Below are 17,636 nucleotides of genomic sequence, written 5' to 3'. Positions count from 1 at the left end.
GGGCGTAACTCGGATTGGGCCGGTGACCCCTCCTTCGGATAATACCGAAATTTAATTTAAATTTAAATTTTTATTATTTAGTAAACTTCAAAAATTCATATCTTCTTCATACGAACTCCCTTTTCGATGCTCTTTATATCCACGTGTAGGTGAGACTACGCTCTACAACTTTCGTTTAGACTCCATCAGCAAATTAATAAATTATTTTTATTATTTATTATTAAAAGGTCGGGGTAAGAAAAGTTCGTTAGAAATTCATAACTTCATTATCCGACGTCTGTTTTTGCTAAACCTTTTACCGTTGAAAAACCATTGTCGAGACCTTCGATTATCATTTAGGTTATTCCGGCCAAAAGTCGCTCGATCTCTGTTTCGAGTTTTTAGCTGTCTATCGCTGTGCCGAACTTGGAAAAATCATAACTTCCTTATACGAAGTCAGATTTGGACGTTCTTTTTATGTACGATCACGGTTTAATGATATCTAACATAGTAGGTAACAAAATAGAGACTTTTGAACATTTTATTTTTGAAGTTAATTTCATTACATTGAAAGAGGTTACAATACTTGCCCCTTTCAGGTTATTACCTAGATTCGAAATATCAGGTTGTTACATGATGTGATATCAGTACTGTTTTTCCTCGAACATATTTATAAGTAATATAATTAAAAGCAAAAAAATGGCCTGGAAAATTGGGATGTTATAGTTTTAAGGATATTTAGACATTTGACCAATAGTCAAACATTGCAATTTCATGAGACATATATATTATATACATATGAAATGAGCATAAAATATGACATCACCAGCTGTTTTTTGAACCTGCCTGGCCAGGGTGGATCCTATCTTCTACGATAAAATAAGTGTTAAGGTCATAACAAAAAGATCAAGGTACACCCACTAACCCACTAAATTTATTCTACTACGTACTAATTCTCAAATCATAAATAGTTGGAAATGGGTTGATCAAAAAAAGAAATTTATGGGCTTTGGGCTTCCTGCTCCTCCTGTTGTAGACTAGCATGTTTGGGGGCCTATCAACACCGTTAGCCCAAAATTTTACCTTGTCCTCAAGATTAAAATCTGGGTAAAGCTGGTTAAGTTTGTTGAATTCTTCCCAAGTAGCCTCCGAATATGTCAACCCCTACCATAGAACCAAGACTTCCTTCTCATCAGGCCTTCCTCCTTGTTTTGGTCTAACCCCATGAATGTCCTCGGGTTCTACTACTAGTTCAAGATATGTATTGAGCTAGATTGGTAGTTAAGTAAGGTATGAGGAACCCCATAGGATGCTCTTAATTGTGAAACATGAAAAACGAGGTGTATTGATGCGTCCGGGGGTAATTCCAGTTTGTAAGCTACTTTCCCAATTCTTTGACTGATTTTATAAGGACCATAAAAGTGTGCTGCAAACTTCTCGACCACTTATAACATTGTACTTTCCATTTTTTCTTATCAAGGTATTGTTTTGAAAAGGTATACCTAATATAGCATTGTACTTTCAATGTTTTCTTTGTAAGGCATCGTAGTTTGAAAGATCCACCCGGTATAGTATTGCACTTTGAAAATTTCTTATTAAGGCATTGTACTTTGAAAATCTAATCCAATTATAGCATTGTACTTTCATGTTTTTCTTATTTAACCTAGTATATAAATAAATGTAAATTTTTATTTATAGCATTTTACCTAGTATATAGACCAACCATCTATTTTTTATAAGTCTACCCAATAATGAGGATCTATATTTTCCTTATTTCTGGTCGCATTGAGAAAGCATAAGTTAGTAACTTACTTTTCAAACAACAAAGTAAGACATTTACAGCTAATTATCATGTCCCTTGAGATTCCCACGAACTGCAAGATGAGAAGATATCCACACCGTGAGTACAAACAGGTTCTATCGAATCAAAGAAAACTTATTTAAATTGAATGAAGAATCTCTTTATGATGTGTTTGTTGGTAGGTAGACCAAAAGAATAAAGTAAATATACAAAGAGGGAATGAATATTCACACATAAGAACTTAAGCTTGAAGGGACACATAAATGATTAATCCAACATATTAGTCCTTACATCAGGAATAGTTTCGCATAAAGCAATAATTAGCCTTTGTGACTATATTATACACAAACTACCTAACAAACTTCAATTCCACTTCTTTTAACCAATTCAATGAGGTATATCCTAAGTTTGCAGATCAACCTAACCATAGGCAAGCATAAACAAAAATTATAGTATTTCAAAAAAGCAAAAACGATTATACACAAACTACCTCTTGATATTTAGAGGAGTTGAACCGATTACTAACAAAAGCCAAAAAGGAATATTAAACAGCTCAATTTCATCCCAAATTCATAATGTTCTTTCATAACATGGAATAGAGTGATTTATTCTATAAACTTCTTAGCATGTTGAACTACAAAAGCATTGAATTGTGCTAAAACTTACCAAAGAAAACGAAATACATACTAAATTCTAGAAAAAAAAAAAAAAGACGTTGCAATCCGATCAGATGAACTCTAAGCTCCACGTAACGGTAACATCAGTTTACAGATTTTCTTTGTTTGCTTAGTAACTTGATTAATTTCAGTTTTGGGCTTATAACGTCTTATATGGTTATACGCATTTAAATGTTTTAAAATACCCGATTAATTTCAGTTTTGGGCTTATAACGTCTTATATGGTTATATGCATTTAAATGCCCAAAACGTCTTATATGGTTATATGCATTTAAATGTTTTAAAATACCGATAAAAATAATAATAAAAATAAAAAGTTATATTATATAAATTTTTTCCTTTGTTCAGCCGTAATAGAATACTCTAATCCTACTATCCGTATTTTATACCCCGTATTACATTAGTTTTTTTTTTTTTGGTAGTGACGATTAACCAAAATTCGAGTCTAAATATTTGACAGCCACACACCACATGATTGGAATCATCCAAAAACAACTTCGTTATAGCTACTACCGATCTGCAGGAGCGGAAGAAACAAGATGGCGTATGCAGATGTGCAGATGTTCATGAAAAAGTTGAAGCAGCTCATATACTCCAACGATATTCCAATCATCAAAATACCATCAATTGTACGTGAAGTGCCTCAATTCCAAATGCTTTATGAAGAGCTTGGCTCCATGATCCAAACCCTTTTCATCCACCAAGACCATGGCCTAGAAAATTTTGAAAAAGTCACAAGTCTGAGGAAAAGATTTAAAGCTGTAGCAGAAGAAGCAGAAGATATCGTCGATCTCTTTCTATCCACTGTCCACTTTGGAAACTACGGCTATTTCCCTAGATCTGATGTCTTTCACCCGTCCCTGAACCTTGAAGCTGTTATGAGATCAATCGATTCTATCAAGATGGAATTCATGACTATGAGCATCGATAACATGAAGATGGAGGCTTCTCAGAGACCTGGCACACTGCAAATGCAATCTGCTGGAACTTCCCGCACTAAAAATTCACTCCGGTCGAAGAAAGTATTGGAAGAAATCGTTGTGGGGATTGATCGTGATGCTGAGATAATACGGGACAAGCTTGCTGAAGATGGAAAGCATCTGGATGTGGTCTCTATTGTTGGTATGGGTGGAATTGGTAAGTCAACCCTTGCTAACAAAGTGTTCACTGATCCTTTTGTTGTTTATCATTTTCATATCCTTGGATGGGTCACTGTTTCCCAAACATATAACAAGCGGGATCTGTTGATTCAAGTTCTGTCATCCATAGATGGTCAGTCAGAGCTTGAGAAAGCAACGGATTCTCAACTTCATGAAAAGCTGCACAGGAGCCTATACTGTAAGAGATATTTGATTGTCATAGATGATATCTGGAGTACAGAGGCATGGGATAAGTTGAAGTTGTTTTTCCCTGATCATAACACTGGAAGTCGAATTCTTCTTACTAGTCGCCTCACTGAAGTTGCTGCACATGCAAAATCACATGGACTAATTCATCATTTACAACATTTGACAGAAGAAGAAAGTTGGGAGTTGCTGTGTGTGAAGGTGTTCCAAGGAGACGAATGTCCCAAATGGTTAATTGATCCTGGAAAGAAAATTGCAAAAAACTGTCATGGATTGCCGCTGTCTGTGGTTGTGATGGCAGGAGTTCTAGCAAAAGAACCAAGGAGTAGAGATTCATGGGTAGAAATTTCTTGCAGTGTCAATTCGTACATTGCTAGTGATGAGAAAGGATGTCTGGAAACAATAGCATTAAGTTACCACCATCTGCCTCTTCACTTGAGAGACTGCTTTCTCTATCTGGGAGGGTTTCTAGAAGACTTCCGGATATATTCACCATGGTCGATTTGGGTATGGATTGCTGAGGGATTTATACAAGAAGATGGAAGTCGAAGCTTGGAGAAAATTGCTAATGGTTACCTGGTGGATCTTGTTGACAGAAATCTTCTTATTGTAGAAAAATGGGATATGATGGGTGATGTCCTTTGTTGTAAAGTCCATGATCTTGTGAGGCAGGTATGTGTGGAAAAAGGAAAAAAAGAAAGATTCTTCTTGAACATAGACTCACCACCATCTAATCATCTCTATGAGGTAATGACCACACATAAGCAACGCCGTGTGATCATAAATCCAGAAATTGACATTATGAGTTTGCCTAGTCCGCCCACCCCAAGTATTCGATCGCTTTTGTGCAATCATGTGGACACAACCTTAACTGACAATATCTCAAAGTTTTTCTATTCCTTTGCACTTCTTAGGGTGTTAGATCTAAAAAAATGTGAAACGATTGATTTTTCCCCCTATTTAGCATTATTAGTTCACTTAAGGCACCTTGACATTTGGCTGTCATCATTACCACCATCAATATGCAATTTATGGAACCTTCAAACCCTCATTGTTAGAACAAGTTCTAGTTCTATGGTTTTACCTAGTGACATATCAAATTTGGTGAATCTGAGGCATTTATACTGTGAAGCAGATCTTTATCTTCCTTCTATTGAAAAACCGATGAAATTGGAATATATTTCAAATGTGGTGTTGGGAGATGGGGTAGATAATTTTCAGAAATGTTTTCCTAGGATCAAGAGACTTGCATCTACTCTTTACTCTGACGAGGAAAATGACTTTGAAGTACTCTATCACCTTCAATTCTTGGCGTTAACTGGGTCGGGCTACAGCAGAAGGAGATCAGTTGAGCGAGAACTTCTCAGAGGTGAACAAAACTTGGGAAAGAATCACATTATTAGGTTCCCTGCAATGCTGAAACAACTTACACTTGAAAGGTGTGGTCTACCGTGGAGCCACATGTCGATCATTCAATCATTGCCTAATCTTGAGGTTCTTGCAATAAAAGGCAATGGATTTGATGGAACCCTTTGGGAAACAGGTGATGAGCAGTTTCAACGACTAAAATTCTTGAAACTTAAAAAGTTAAATATCAAACAATGGAAAGCCTCAAGTATCAACTTTCCATGTCTCGAACGATTAGAGGTGCTGAATTGCATTGATCTTGAAGAGATACCCCTTGAATTAGGGGACATCTCAACGCTTGAACGTATTCACATTGAGAATTGTGGTGCTTCTCTTCTCGTATCCCTTCAAAAAATACGACAGGAGCAAGATGATGTGGGAAACTATGAACTGAAGATCAAAGTTGATGGAAGGTATATACCTTCTTATGTACCACAGCATGACGACTAATACATTTTACATGTGGAGTAAGCAACTGGCAGCATGAATGTTTAGTACATAATTAGATGGTGTATTTGCTACATAGAATTAGTACAATGTCTGTTGATTTTCTTTACCCAAAAATTGTTATTGTTCAATGTGATATTTTCTCTTTTTTTTGTCTTCTTTACCCAAAATTTGTTATTGTTCAATGTGATATTTTCTCTTTTTTTTGTCGGCCGCATTAATATTAAGAAAACTAGCATTAATTACATAGCAAGAGTTTAAAAAGAAGGATTTTTCACCCAATCTACCAACTTGTCATAAAACTTTGGATTCCTAGCACTAATCCAAAAAAAACCACCTTATTGAATTGAATCCAAAAGCAACGCCTTGAGGGGTTTGTGATGGCTGGCTAAACAATAATTTATTCCGAAAAGACCAAATCACTCGAAACATAGTCAAGCAAGCTGCATCCAAACATTTCCTTGCTTTGTCAGGAGGCATCTGAGCATGATCAAGCCAAGATAACCACTTTGATATAGGCGAGAAAACAGGTAAATCCAATTCCCACCATCTCGCAAAGGGGCCCGCAAATCCGATGCCATGTTGTAGGAAAAGAAAATGTGACTAACCATCTTAATATCAAGATCACATACAGGGCACATGAGCGAACCAATATCAATCGCTCTCCTATCCAGATTCACTTTAGAAGGGATTTTATTCAAAGTCAACCGCCAAAAAAACACATTAACCTTGGATGGTACAAAGCGAATCCACCTTGGTAGGAAATGTGGCAACCTCAAATATTTTGGAATCAATAAGAGATCTCGCCGAAGCCACAGTAAAACTCGAACACATCTATAGACCAAACCCAAGTATCCTATTGGGAATTGAAGAGCCTCCACGCTTCCTCTCGGAGGTCTTCTAAAAGCCGAGAGCTAATCTAAACACTGCAACCGATCCGAAACATCCCAAAAACTCAGGCTAAATTTTTCATTTTTAAAATAACATAATAACATCCATTTTTGATAAAGTTACATTCAGGATAAATTAATTGTTCATAAACCATTATTCAGAAATCAGAGTTATAATGAAGACAATGCAGAATCTCGAATCATAAAGTTGCTAATGTGTGTGTACAGTCACACCTTTACAATCTGAAAAGCACTTGCAAAATATTTAATATACAACTATAAGCACAAAGCTTAGTGAATTCTCCAAATATCTCATACAACACATCACATAACAACAGCCTTGAAACTATCAGCAATTCCAAATATCACATACAACACACAATATAACAGCTATGAGTTTTCAACAGCCATGGGGACTATCAACGAGTCCCAATGGGCTAATAGCACGCCCTATGGATTAACAACACACCTTACAGGTTATCAGCAACCCTGGGGAGTATCAGCAGTCTCATGGACTTACGACAACTCGGAGTTATCAGCAACTCAATTCACATACATCAATAATCAATAGTTAAGATCCGGCTGGTCAACATATACTACCATACAGACAAGTATAGTGAGATAACTCGCCTCGTAATTAACAGTTAAACACCACAACTCTCACCTGGCAAAGACTGATCCTACACGACACCTAACAGCAATAAAGAGTACCATCTCAGTCTACACCCCAAAACCCTTAGTTTGACCAAAAGTCAACTGTGGTCAAAAAGTCAACGGTCAAAATCAAAGTTTACTTTGACTTCAATCAACCGCCACGTCGTGGCCCTCCTACGATCGAACAGACGGGCATTTCCTAGACACGTTGTGGTTGATCTGCACCATCATCACCAGATCATTGCTAATCTAAACCATCATCGTCGTCACATACATAACAACAATTAGAATCACTTTGTTCTTTCTTTTCATATTGATTTGTTTCTTTCCCATATGGATTTGTGGTTTATTTTTTGTTAGGATTTATGAATTTGATTTTTGGTTTGAAAGGATTTATGATTTTAGTGGGTTTGATGGGATGTTCTTTTCGGTGGCAAAGGTGGGGTGTTTTTTCCAGTGGAAAATGTGGTGATGATTTTCATATAACCTCATAATCTCATACGTTTATTATCTTGAACAAGTTGCAACATGATTTGGCAAAATAGTTCCTCTCGTTCTCACTTAAAATGCTCTCTAGTAGTAGTCTAGGTCATATGTATAATTCACTTTGTATGAACCTCTTTGATTAGGAACACCTAAAAGATGTAGATGCCATGATTTTTAAAAGTGTTATGAAATAATTAAGCTAATAATGTATTATAAGCCAACTAAATAATAAAAGAATGTAACAAATAAACACCTAAATTTTGGCATTTGTGTATTAGCTATGAGATGAACACAAGATCTTCATCTGGTTCCCAGATCTTCATGTTGTTCAGATGGTAGTGGTGATATTCCATTCTTCTGAAAATCAGACAGAGAGAGAGAGAGAGAGAGAGAGAGAGAGAGAGAGAGAGAGAGAGAGAGAGAGAGAGAGAGAGAGAGAGAGAGAGAGAGAGAGAGAGAGAGAGAGAGAGAGAGAGAGAGAGAGAGAGAGAGCAGTGGGTGGTGGGGGATAATTTTTTTCTTTATTTTATTTTTTAATTAAAATATTATTAGAATAATTATAAAAAATAAAAAAAATAATAAACATAAAAAGACATAATCATCATTTCAAGTTTTTTTAGACCAAAATCACAAAAATGTTTTGATTTTAGACCTTCCATGCAAGTGGGAACGTTTTTGGATCTCATCCAAAGTTTTTTGAATACCACAGGGACCAATCTTGCAGTTTTGTTTTTTTTTTCTAATCATAATCTTATATTTTGAAAAATCTATCCAATTATAAGAGTGAAATTCGTTTGTATTTAGAGGACATTGCTATAATGTATATATATTTTTTTTAAGTAGAATGTTGAAATAGGAAGAAATGAAAGTAAAATGTAATAATTAACAAATTACTAACTTACATTGTTATTTCTTGCATTCAACCCTAGATTTTTAGTAGAGTTTGTTTGTGTTTTAAATGCAACAATCAACATTTTACCCTTAAAATGGCTAAATGCAAGGCATATTAATGTGCTTTCATTAATTTGTCTATTATAAGTTATAACATCCTACTTTCATTTATTTTACTTCCAATTTTTTATTGTAGTTTAGATTATCCATCCAATTATATTATTGTACCACAATTTTTTTCTTATCAAGGCATTTTACTTTTGAAAATCTACTCGATCATAGCATTTAAAATTGTTTTGTATTTGGACAACATTGCTTTAATTCGAGTAGATTTTTCAAAATACACTTTATCCTAATAGGAAGAAATGAGAGTAAGATGCTATAATAAACCAACCAATGAAAGTACAATGCTATCCTATTTGGCAAAAATCCTCCATGATTTTATTGCAAAAATAAAGGTGCTAAAATTACAAACATTCCAGGTTTCTTAAAGATACATTAGGAATCATGGTTTATTTTCCAAATAGAATTATGCCTGAATTTTTACACAATTCTAACACACGCAACCGATCTTTTATAGCTCATCTCTCAAAGGATCTTTCCCATTTTTACCCTCAACAAAAGATGCAAAAGATTTGAGAATTGACTCATACACCTCAATCCCTTTCAAGTATTCTTCTTTGTTCAAAAACTACAACAACAAAAAAACACAAATTAATACGATTAGTGATGCCCAAAATTGTCCAAAAAAAATTTGTTCAAAAGGTTCACCTCATTATGGTCATGAAGAAGGATAGGAGTGTTTGCCATGGGAGAAAATCCAATTGCAGGAACACCCTTCATCCTGAAGTATCGTGCATCAGTTGAAGCTGGAAATATCTCTGGTTTTCCAATTTTGCCCTTGGCTTTAACTATGGCTTCTTCAATTAGAGACCACCATGGATTTGAACTATCATAGGCTGTCAAAATTGGCTTCCCATTTGCACCATACACAGAAACCTTCTGCTTATACTGTTTAAGATGATAAATAGTTAAAAAAACTAAATGCAATAAATAGAAATCCTACTTTGGTTGTTTTTTCTTATTAAGACATTGTAATTGTACTCTGAAAATTCTTATGAATTATAGTTTTGTACTTTGAACTTTTTCCTTATATGGACATTATATTGAAAATATCTAATGCAAATTACTTGGCCTTTTCATAACATTGCTATAATCAGGAAGATTTTACAAAATACAATGTTAGAAATAGAATAGGAAGATATAGGGGAAAAAAATGCTATAAATATAAATCAATGAAAAGAGTCAATCTTTATAAGGAATCCAAAACAGATGCAAGTATGGAAAGCATGAAAGATAAAAATAGAAACAAGGGTTTATTTCTTACCTCAAATGTCATGTTACGTGAAGCTGGGGCCCATTCTTCTGCAATTCGTCTCTCCAACGATGCTTGATCAGCAATTGGTGGCACCCGAATATCAAAACCAGCATGTGCTTCAGATGGTTGCAGATTCATCACAAAACCCTAATGCACAAAACAATTCAATTAGATTTCTTACAATCGAGAGAGAAAGAGAGATATGGAATCATGGATTTAGATGTTATACATACAGTAGGAGATGGGGTTCCGGCTTTAAGAAACACCATGTTCACAGAGACAACCTCGCCTTCCTCCTTGAGGCCAGCCTTCACCATATCAAGCTGAGATGCTCTGAATCTTCTCACACTCTCGATACTCTTCAACAAATTCTCCATCGCAGTGTTATCATACAGCTTAGCCCCATGCCCAGGAGCTCCGGTAGCTTTTATCACCAACCACATCGGACACCTCTCTGCATAGAACAGCCTATAATAATCCTCCGGTGACGCCAATCCTTCATCCAACACAATCCCAACGTTCATCTCATCAAAAATTTCCGAATTCGCAAACTTCTCAGCTCCATCGTGTCCACCGATTTCCTCATCGGGAACAAACGAGAGGTAGATTGTCCTAAGAGGCTCGAATTTCGCATCCTTGAGCTTCCGAATTGCTTCCAGATACTGCAACCCGACGCACTTCATATCCTGTGAGCCTCTAGCGTAGATGTTTCCGTTCTCATGATCGATTGCAGCATCGAATGGAGGGTGGGACCATTTGTGGGGTTCGACGGGGACGACATCGGTGTGGGAGTTGAGGAGAATGGAAGGGAGATCGGGGTTTTTGCCAGTCCATTTTAGAAGGATTAAAGGCTTGTTTTTGACGAATTCAATGGTGCGGGATTCGAGGGAGAGGGATTTAGCTTGGGAGATAATGAAATCGGCGGCTTTGTGGTAGTTGGGTGATGGGTGAGCTGTGTCGATTTGAAGGTACTGTTGGAATCTTGAGAGGATTGAATCGTTGGCGATGGTGGATGTGGTTAGTAGCAGAAGGGCGACGGCGATGAAGTAAAAGAGACCATTGAAGCTCATCGTGATTTTGATGCCTGGTTCTTCTCATCTGGTAAATTCTATAAAAAGCCGTTTCACAGAACTAGGTTCCGGGTTTGTTTTTGTTTTTGGGCATCGAATCTTTATCATACATATTATTAAAGAGATAATCTACAAAAATCTACAATTAAATTGATATTTTCTTTAAGATATCATTAAAATGACAAATAATAATCTTGCAATGGTCAATTACGACTTGCTAATCCCAAAATACCAAAGACTATAGTTCCTGGTATTTAAATGCGTGTATCTCAAAAAATAATTCAAAACTCTATCATGTTTTACAGCTCGAAAAACTGTTAGGAAACTCACATTTTCACCATTTTTTCTTTCTTAAATTTATATATAAACGTTATATATTACTTTAAAAGTACTAGATTTATTTTAGAATTGGACTAAAACATAGGTTAAACCAGTAAAATAAGTTTTTGAATTTTTTTACACCATGTTCTTGAGTTTTTTTTTTTTTTTAGGAAGGGTAAAAGAGGATAGGGTATTCAATGGAAGGGAAATATTAGTTACTAATGTTCTTGAGTTTGAGGGGAATATAATGGAATGGAAGGGGAATCATGTTCTTGAGTTGGAAGAAAAATTAGAAAATCCACACTTATGTTTTTGCCCTTAATTTTTTGTATTAATTAAAACACACTTACAACAACACTTGGTTTATTGGACCATCTTTGTTTAGCTATGTTATTTTTTGTATTACCAATTGAACTCGTTGAAAAAAGAAAAGACGATAACATAAACATTACTTAAATCTTGACAATAATGAAACATTAAACATTGAACATTAATGAAGTTTCAAAGTCAAATAGTACGAAACATGTGTAATAAGCTAAATAGACGTATTAAATATTCACTCTACATTTTGTTTGATATTGAATGAATCTTATTTGTTCCCCTCTCTCGTCCATGTATTTAACACCTCACATGTCACTTCTTCAAGTTCTATATCACGATCTTCTTCAAGCAAAAAATTATGTAGTATGCAATAGGCCAAAAATATTTGTGATTGAGTTTCACCGAGTAAAATGGCTCAATTGAGTTTCTAATTATAGGAAATCTTCACTTCAAGACACCAAAAGCATGTAGTAAATGCACTAGAGGGTTTAATTGCCTACAAATCTACATCCGTTTTTATAACTCATCTCCCAAAGAATCTTCCCCATTTTTAGCTTCAACAAAAGATGCAAAAGCTTTGAGAATCGACTCATACACCTCAATCCCTTTCAAGTATTCTTCCTTGTTCAAAAACTGCATCAACAACAAAAACACAAATTCATAAGATTATTGAATAGTGAGTCGGAAAATTTGTCCAAAAGATTGTAAAAGATAATGTTCACCTCATTATGATCATGGAGAAGGATAGGAGTGTTTGCCATGGGAGAAAACCCAATTGCATGAACACCCTTCATCCTGAAGTATCGAGCATCGGTTGAAGCAGGAAATATCTCTGGTTTTCCAATTTTGCCCTTGGCTTTAACTATGGCTTCTTCAATTAGAGTCCACCATGGATTTGAACTGTCATAGGCTGTCAAAATTGGCTTCCCAGAATCCTTCTGCTTAAACTGCCGAATCTGATAAACAGCTCAAAAGGACTTAATGTAGGAAAGATCAAAAAAAAAAAAAAAAAAACAGGGTTTATTTCTGACCTCAAATGTCATGTTTCGTGAAGCTGGGGCCCACTCTTCTGCAATTCGTCTCTCCAACGATGCTTGATCGTGATCGGCAATTGGTGGCACTCGAATATCAAAACCAGCTTGCGCTTCCGATGGCTGTAAATTCATCACGAAACCCTAATCCACAAAACAGTTATATCATATTCCTTACAATCAAAACAAAAAGGAGATGGATTAATCATGGAGTTATAGGATCAGACTTACAGTAGGAGAAGGAGTTCCAGCTTTGAGGAAGACCATGTTTACAGAGATGACCTCGCCTTCAGCCTTGACGCCTGCCTTCACCAAATCAAACTGAGATGCTCTGAACCTCCTCACACTCTCGATACTCTTCAATAAATTCTCCATTGCCGTGTTATCATACATCTTAGCCCCATGCCCAGGGGCTCCGGTAGCTTTTATCACCAACGACATCGCACGTCTCTCCGCATAAAACAACCTGTATTTATCCTCCGGCGACGCCAATCCTTCATCCAACACAATCCCGACGTTCATCTCATCAAATATCTTCGAATTCGCAAACCTCTTCGCCCCATCGAGTCCACCGATTTCCTCATCAGGAACAAACGAGACATAGATTGTCCTCAATGGCTCGAATTTCGAATCCTTGAGCTTCCGAATTGCTTCTAGATACTGCAAACCGACGCACTTCATATCCTGTGAGCCTCTAGCGTAGATGTTGCCGTTTTCAGGGTCGATTGTGGCGTCGAAGGGAGGATGGGACCATTTGTGGGGTTCGACGGGGACGACGTCGGTGTGGGAGTTGAGAAGAATGGAAGGGAGGTCGGGGTTTTTGCCGGGCCATTTTAGAAGGATCAAGGGTTTGTTTTTGACGAATTCAATGGTGCGGGATTCGAGGGAGAGGGATTTAGCTTGGGAGAGGATGAAATCTGCAGCTTGATGGTAGTTGGGTGATGGGTGAGATGTATTGATTTGAAGATATTGTTGGAATCTGGAGAGGATTGAATCTCCGGCGATGGCGGATGGTGGTTGTAACAGAAGTGCGATGGAGATGATGTAATAGAGACGATGGAATCCATTGAAGCTCATCGTCATCTTGATGTCTGGTTTTCATTTCGGGATTCTATAGTTTTTACAGAACTACCTAATATCTGAATTTGCATCCAATCACTTGTTTTCTTGCTTCTGCGAGTCAACATTAAGAAATAAATTATAGAAAAAGTTAAAGATTTCAGTAGCAGGACTTCGTCTAAATCGCATGTAAGCCGAGTAGGTAAAGACGACCATAAGTTTGTTGATTCAAATAAACTAAGAATTAATGCACTTCATGACAAGAGAATAGAAGATGGTATGAAAAACAAGAGCAATTCCAATGTGTTCGATTATATGCAAAAAAATAATGAAGGAAGAAGTAAGAAAAGAACATAATCATGTTACTATGAATTTGAAATTGGCGATAAAGAATGTTAATCTAATTGAGTCACCGTAACATTTACTTAACACCCTCCTCCTGCTCCTGAGTTCATTAAGCCAAAGGAAATAAAAGAAAAGAAAAGAAAGGAAGAAGGGAAAAGAAAAGAAGGGAAGGGAAAAGGATAAAGTATTATATTCGATTATATTCTGAGTATTCCGTGCTCCCCAGTTCAAAAGAAAGGAAAATAAAGTATTCATTTTAAGTGCTTCCGAGTTGAAAGGAAAATAAAAAAAAAAAATAAAATAAAAAAAAAAAAAACAATTATATCCTTCATGTTATTAAATAAATATTTACAACCTCACATCCATTCTAACCCCACCCCCCCCCCCCCCCAAAAAAAAAATTAATAATAATAATAACCAACTCTCCCCTCATTCCCATCTACTTAAAACATTAACAAAACAACTTTTTTAAAAAAGGAAAACTGCATGTTATTCAATTGTTTTCAAGATGCAAAACAAAAACCACAAACAACTTTAAAAAAAAAAAACCAAAATCATAAACGCATAAGATCAATCCAGTAACAATCACTCAAGGTTATTCAATCACGTGCACCCATCATATCTTTGAGGACACTCATAAGTATCTGAAGGGGACAATTGAACAATGTCCTAGCTTTTGCTTGATTTGCTGCCAAAAAATTTAGAGCCCTCGGTAATTCATGGGGTTCCAAACCCACCAACTCCAATTCTCTATAAATTTCGTCCCCTGTATACTCCCGATGATAAGCTCTATCAAATATTACATTACCCTCCCTGATAGCACCAGCCACATTATCAACCGATTTCATTATCTTTGAGTTAAAATCTTCTTCTTCTTCTTCAAATTTCCTCTTTTTACTCTTACACTTCTTTGCACCTGAAGACTGCCCTTGTGAAAATGGAGTTGGAATAACACCCTGAATGTCATCATCAAGATCAACATATTCGTTCTCCAAATGAATTTCATTGTTAGCTAACAAGTCGTCAACTTCTTTAATTGTTTCAACTTGAATTTTTTTCATTTTTATTTAATCGGTCATTTCTTTCTTTCGCCGTTTCAGCATGTGCACCAGATGCCCTATCCCTTGCAAATAATACCAACATATCATCAAAGTTTGCAATCTTTTTTGTCCTTAACAACGCAGCCTCAGGTTTTGACTGTTTAACAACACAAAAATAATTCATATTGCAAACGATAACATAAAATATTTAAAAAAATAATAATAGCATAGACATAAAAGGAACACTTACATTTATTAAATTATCCCATTCTTCTTCCTCCGCTTCTATTAGTTGAGTAGTTGAATTCCAAGAGAACCCACTCAATGAAATTCCCCTAAACAAATCGTACCATTGCGAAAAATGTTTTTTTAAGATTTTGTAGCGATTCTTCAAATGACTTTTGGTAATATTCATTTGATGCTTTGTGTTCAACTCCTCAACCATTTGAGCATATGCAGTTAGTGTGAAACTACCATTCACCCTATTGCCTATCTCTTGTTGTTTAATCATCGCTTTGATGTACGCATAATCCATCTTATCTGACCATTTAACTTGTTCCTTTTCACTACCACTAGCTTCTTGTTTGCTCATGATGACTTTGCACATAGGAATAAAAATTAAAGAATCATACATTGTTAGACCACAATACGAAGCATAATACTAATGAAAAATATGAAGGGTAAAACACATAATTAATCTCAAAAACCAATCCTCAATAAAATGTGAAATTGAAAACAAAATGCATCAATATGAAACTAGTTTTACATATTAATTTAATTGTTTGAATGTGCCAAATAATTTGCCCACATTTCATTTGCAATTGAATTCCTTAGTTGATCTGCCCTACTATTATCCTCATCTGTTTCTGTTGAATTACAACGATCTTGCTCTTGTGGTCCGTTTAAGATCTCCTGCATCACCTCATCTTCAAGATTTATGTCGCGGTCTTCATCTAATAAAAAGTTGTGTAGAATACAACATGCCAAAACTATGGCAGACTGTGTTTCACAAGAGTAAAATGGTTTCGTTGTACTTCGAATGATAGGAAACCTTCTTTTAAGGACACCAAAAGCTCGCTCAATGGCGTTACGTAAGGAAGCATGACGAAGATTAAACAACTCTTTAGAATTTTGTGGACCACGCATGGAGTACTTTTTTAAATGATATCTAACACCTCTATATGGCGCCATTAGTTTATTCGTATGAGGCAAACCCCCATCTACTAAACAATATCTACCTATAAAGAGCTTAATCAATATTATTGAAAAATATTAGATATTGAAATTACATTGGTTTAATAAATTTCCTGATGGAATTAGTAGTTTATCATCTCTAGTAAATGCGTTCTTTATTATTTTCGAGTCTGATGCAGTACCCTCCCAACCCGTTAACACATACGTAAACTTCAAATCAAATGTACAAGCAGCTAATACATTTATTGTCGGGTATCCCTTACGACCACGGTATCTAGGGGCATCTCTGTTAGGCATATGGACACGAACATGTGTTCCATCTATTGCCCCTATACAAGCCTTGAAAAAAGGATAAAATCTCCTACTTTCTTGAATTTCTCTCGGGACAACATCACATGTAGGTTGCTGAATATAAAGACCTTCTATTGCTATAATCGATCGTAATACTCTATGGAAGCACCTACTCGTTGTTGATCTAGAGCGACGATACATCCACGAGGTAAACCGAGTTCGCAAATCATTACTTACAATATGCAAAAATCTAGCAACATGTTCCTCAACGGACATGCGTTGCGTACGTCGTAGACCACCTACAGTATGTAAGATTTCACACAATCTCCTAAAAGCATTTTCACTCGTACGAATAAGGTCACAACATTGACCACCTTCTAAAAGATCGTGTAGCAACTCTTCCCGTACAACTTGTCTTTCTAAAATAACTTTTCTAGTGGGTAACCTAACCTGCTTTTTGTTGGCCATATTACGTTGTGTAATAAAAGTCAACAACAAGCAAATCAAGTTAACGACTTGCAATTGTCGGGCTCTTAAAGCATGAGCAGGGTTGAGTACCGGAGTATCCATAAGGACTATATATGAACTAATCCCTTTTTCTGATACATGATCAAATAGTTTGAGTTAAATTTAAACAACATCGATAAAAATAACATGTAATTATAAAGAGTTGATTTATTAATTATAATTAATAAATTTTTTTTGTTATAAAAGTTAAATGTAATCTAGGGGCAAAACAGTCATTTTGATTTATTGAATGTAGTCTATGCGCAAAACAGTCATTCTGATTTATTGAATGTAATCCAGGGGCAAAACAGTCATTCTGATAAAAATAACATGTAATTAGCTTCAAAAAAAATAACATGTAATTAGCTTCAAAAAAACAGTAATTATATAATTTACCAATAATTAATAAACTTTTTTGTTATAAAAGTTAAATGTAATCTAGGGGCAAAACAGTCATTCTGATTTATTGAATGTAGTCCAGGGGCAAAACAGTCATTATGA

At 35.7% G+C, this 17,636-nt stretch overlaps 4 protein-coding genes and 1 pseudogene across 4 annotated transcripts; 1 reads left to right on the top strand and 4 right to left on the bottom strand.

Annotated features, from left to right (window-relative positions):
- The first annotated feature begins 2,883 nt into the window (after positions 1 to 2,883).
- Positions 2,884 to 5,863, top strand: LOC111896198 (putative late blight resistance protein homolog R1B-17). The gene has a single exon (XM_023892215.3). The coding sequence runs from the start codon at positions 2,997 to 2,999 to the stop codon at positions 5,658 to 5,660; it is 2,664 nt and encodes an 887-aa protein (XP_023747983.1). The 5' UTR covers positions 2,884 to 2,996; the 3' UTR covers positions 5,661 to 5,863.
- A 3,133-nt stretch (positions 5,864 to 8,996) lies between these two features.
- Positions 8,997 to 11,118, bottom strand: LOC111896192 (uncharacterized). Its single transcript, XM_023892207.3, has 4 exons — positions 10,190 to 11,118; positions 9,966 to 10,103; positions 9,350 to 9,589; positions 8,997 to 9,269 (listed from the first exon to the last, which is right to left on the bottom strand). Exons 1-4 carry the CDS (start codon positions 11,024 to 11,026, stop codon positions 9,153 to 9,155), a joined length of 1,332 nt encoding a protein of 443 aa, XP_023747975.1. The 5' UTR covers positions 11,027 to 11,118; the 3' UTR covers positions 8,997 to 9,152.
- A 677-nt stretch (positions 11,119 to 11,795) lies between these two features.
- On the bottom strand, positions 11,796 to 14,209 carry LOC111896194 (uncharacterized). The gene is made up of 4 exons (XM_023892212.3): positions 12,931 to 14,209; positions 12,700 to 12,843; positions 12,391 to 12,624; positions 11,796 to 12,301 (listed from the first exon to the last, which is right to left on the bottom strand). Exons 1-4 carry the CDS (start codon positions 13,780 to 13,782, stop codon positions 12,185 to 12,187), a joined length of 1,347 nt encoding a protein of 448 aa, XP_023747980.1. The 5' UTR covers positions 13,783 to 14,209; the 3' UTR covers positions 11,796 to 12,184.
- A 493-nt stretch (positions 14,210 to 14,702) lies between these two features.
- LOC111896196 (uncharacterized) lies at positions 14,703 to 15,735 on the bottom strand (annotated as a pseudogene).
- A 182-nt stretch (positions 15,736 to 15,917) lies between these two features.
- LOC111896182 (uncharacterized) lies at positions 15,918 to 17,096 on the bottom strand. Its single transcript, XM_052766635.1, has 2 exons — positions 16,433 to 17,096; positions 15,918 to 16,381 (listed from the first exon to the last, which is right to left on the bottom strand). The coding sequence occupies exons 1-2, from the start codon at positions 17,094 to 17,096 to the stop codon at positions 15,918 to 15,920; spliced, it is 1,128 nt and encodes a 375-aa protein (XP_052622595.1).
- Positions 17,097 to 17,636: the final 540 nt, after the last annotated feature.

This window comes from Lactuca sativa, chromosome 8 (genome assembly GCF_002870075.4).
Source record: "Lactuca sativa cultivar Salinas chromosome 8, Lsat_Salinas_v11, whole genome shotgun sequence".
Lineage (NCBI taxonomy): Eukaryota > Viridiplantae > Streptophyta > Magnoliopsida > Asterales > Asteraceae > Lactuca > Lactuca sativa.
Note: the sequence above shows the minus strand (reverse complement) of the source record. Positions and strands in the feature narration are given on the sequence as shown.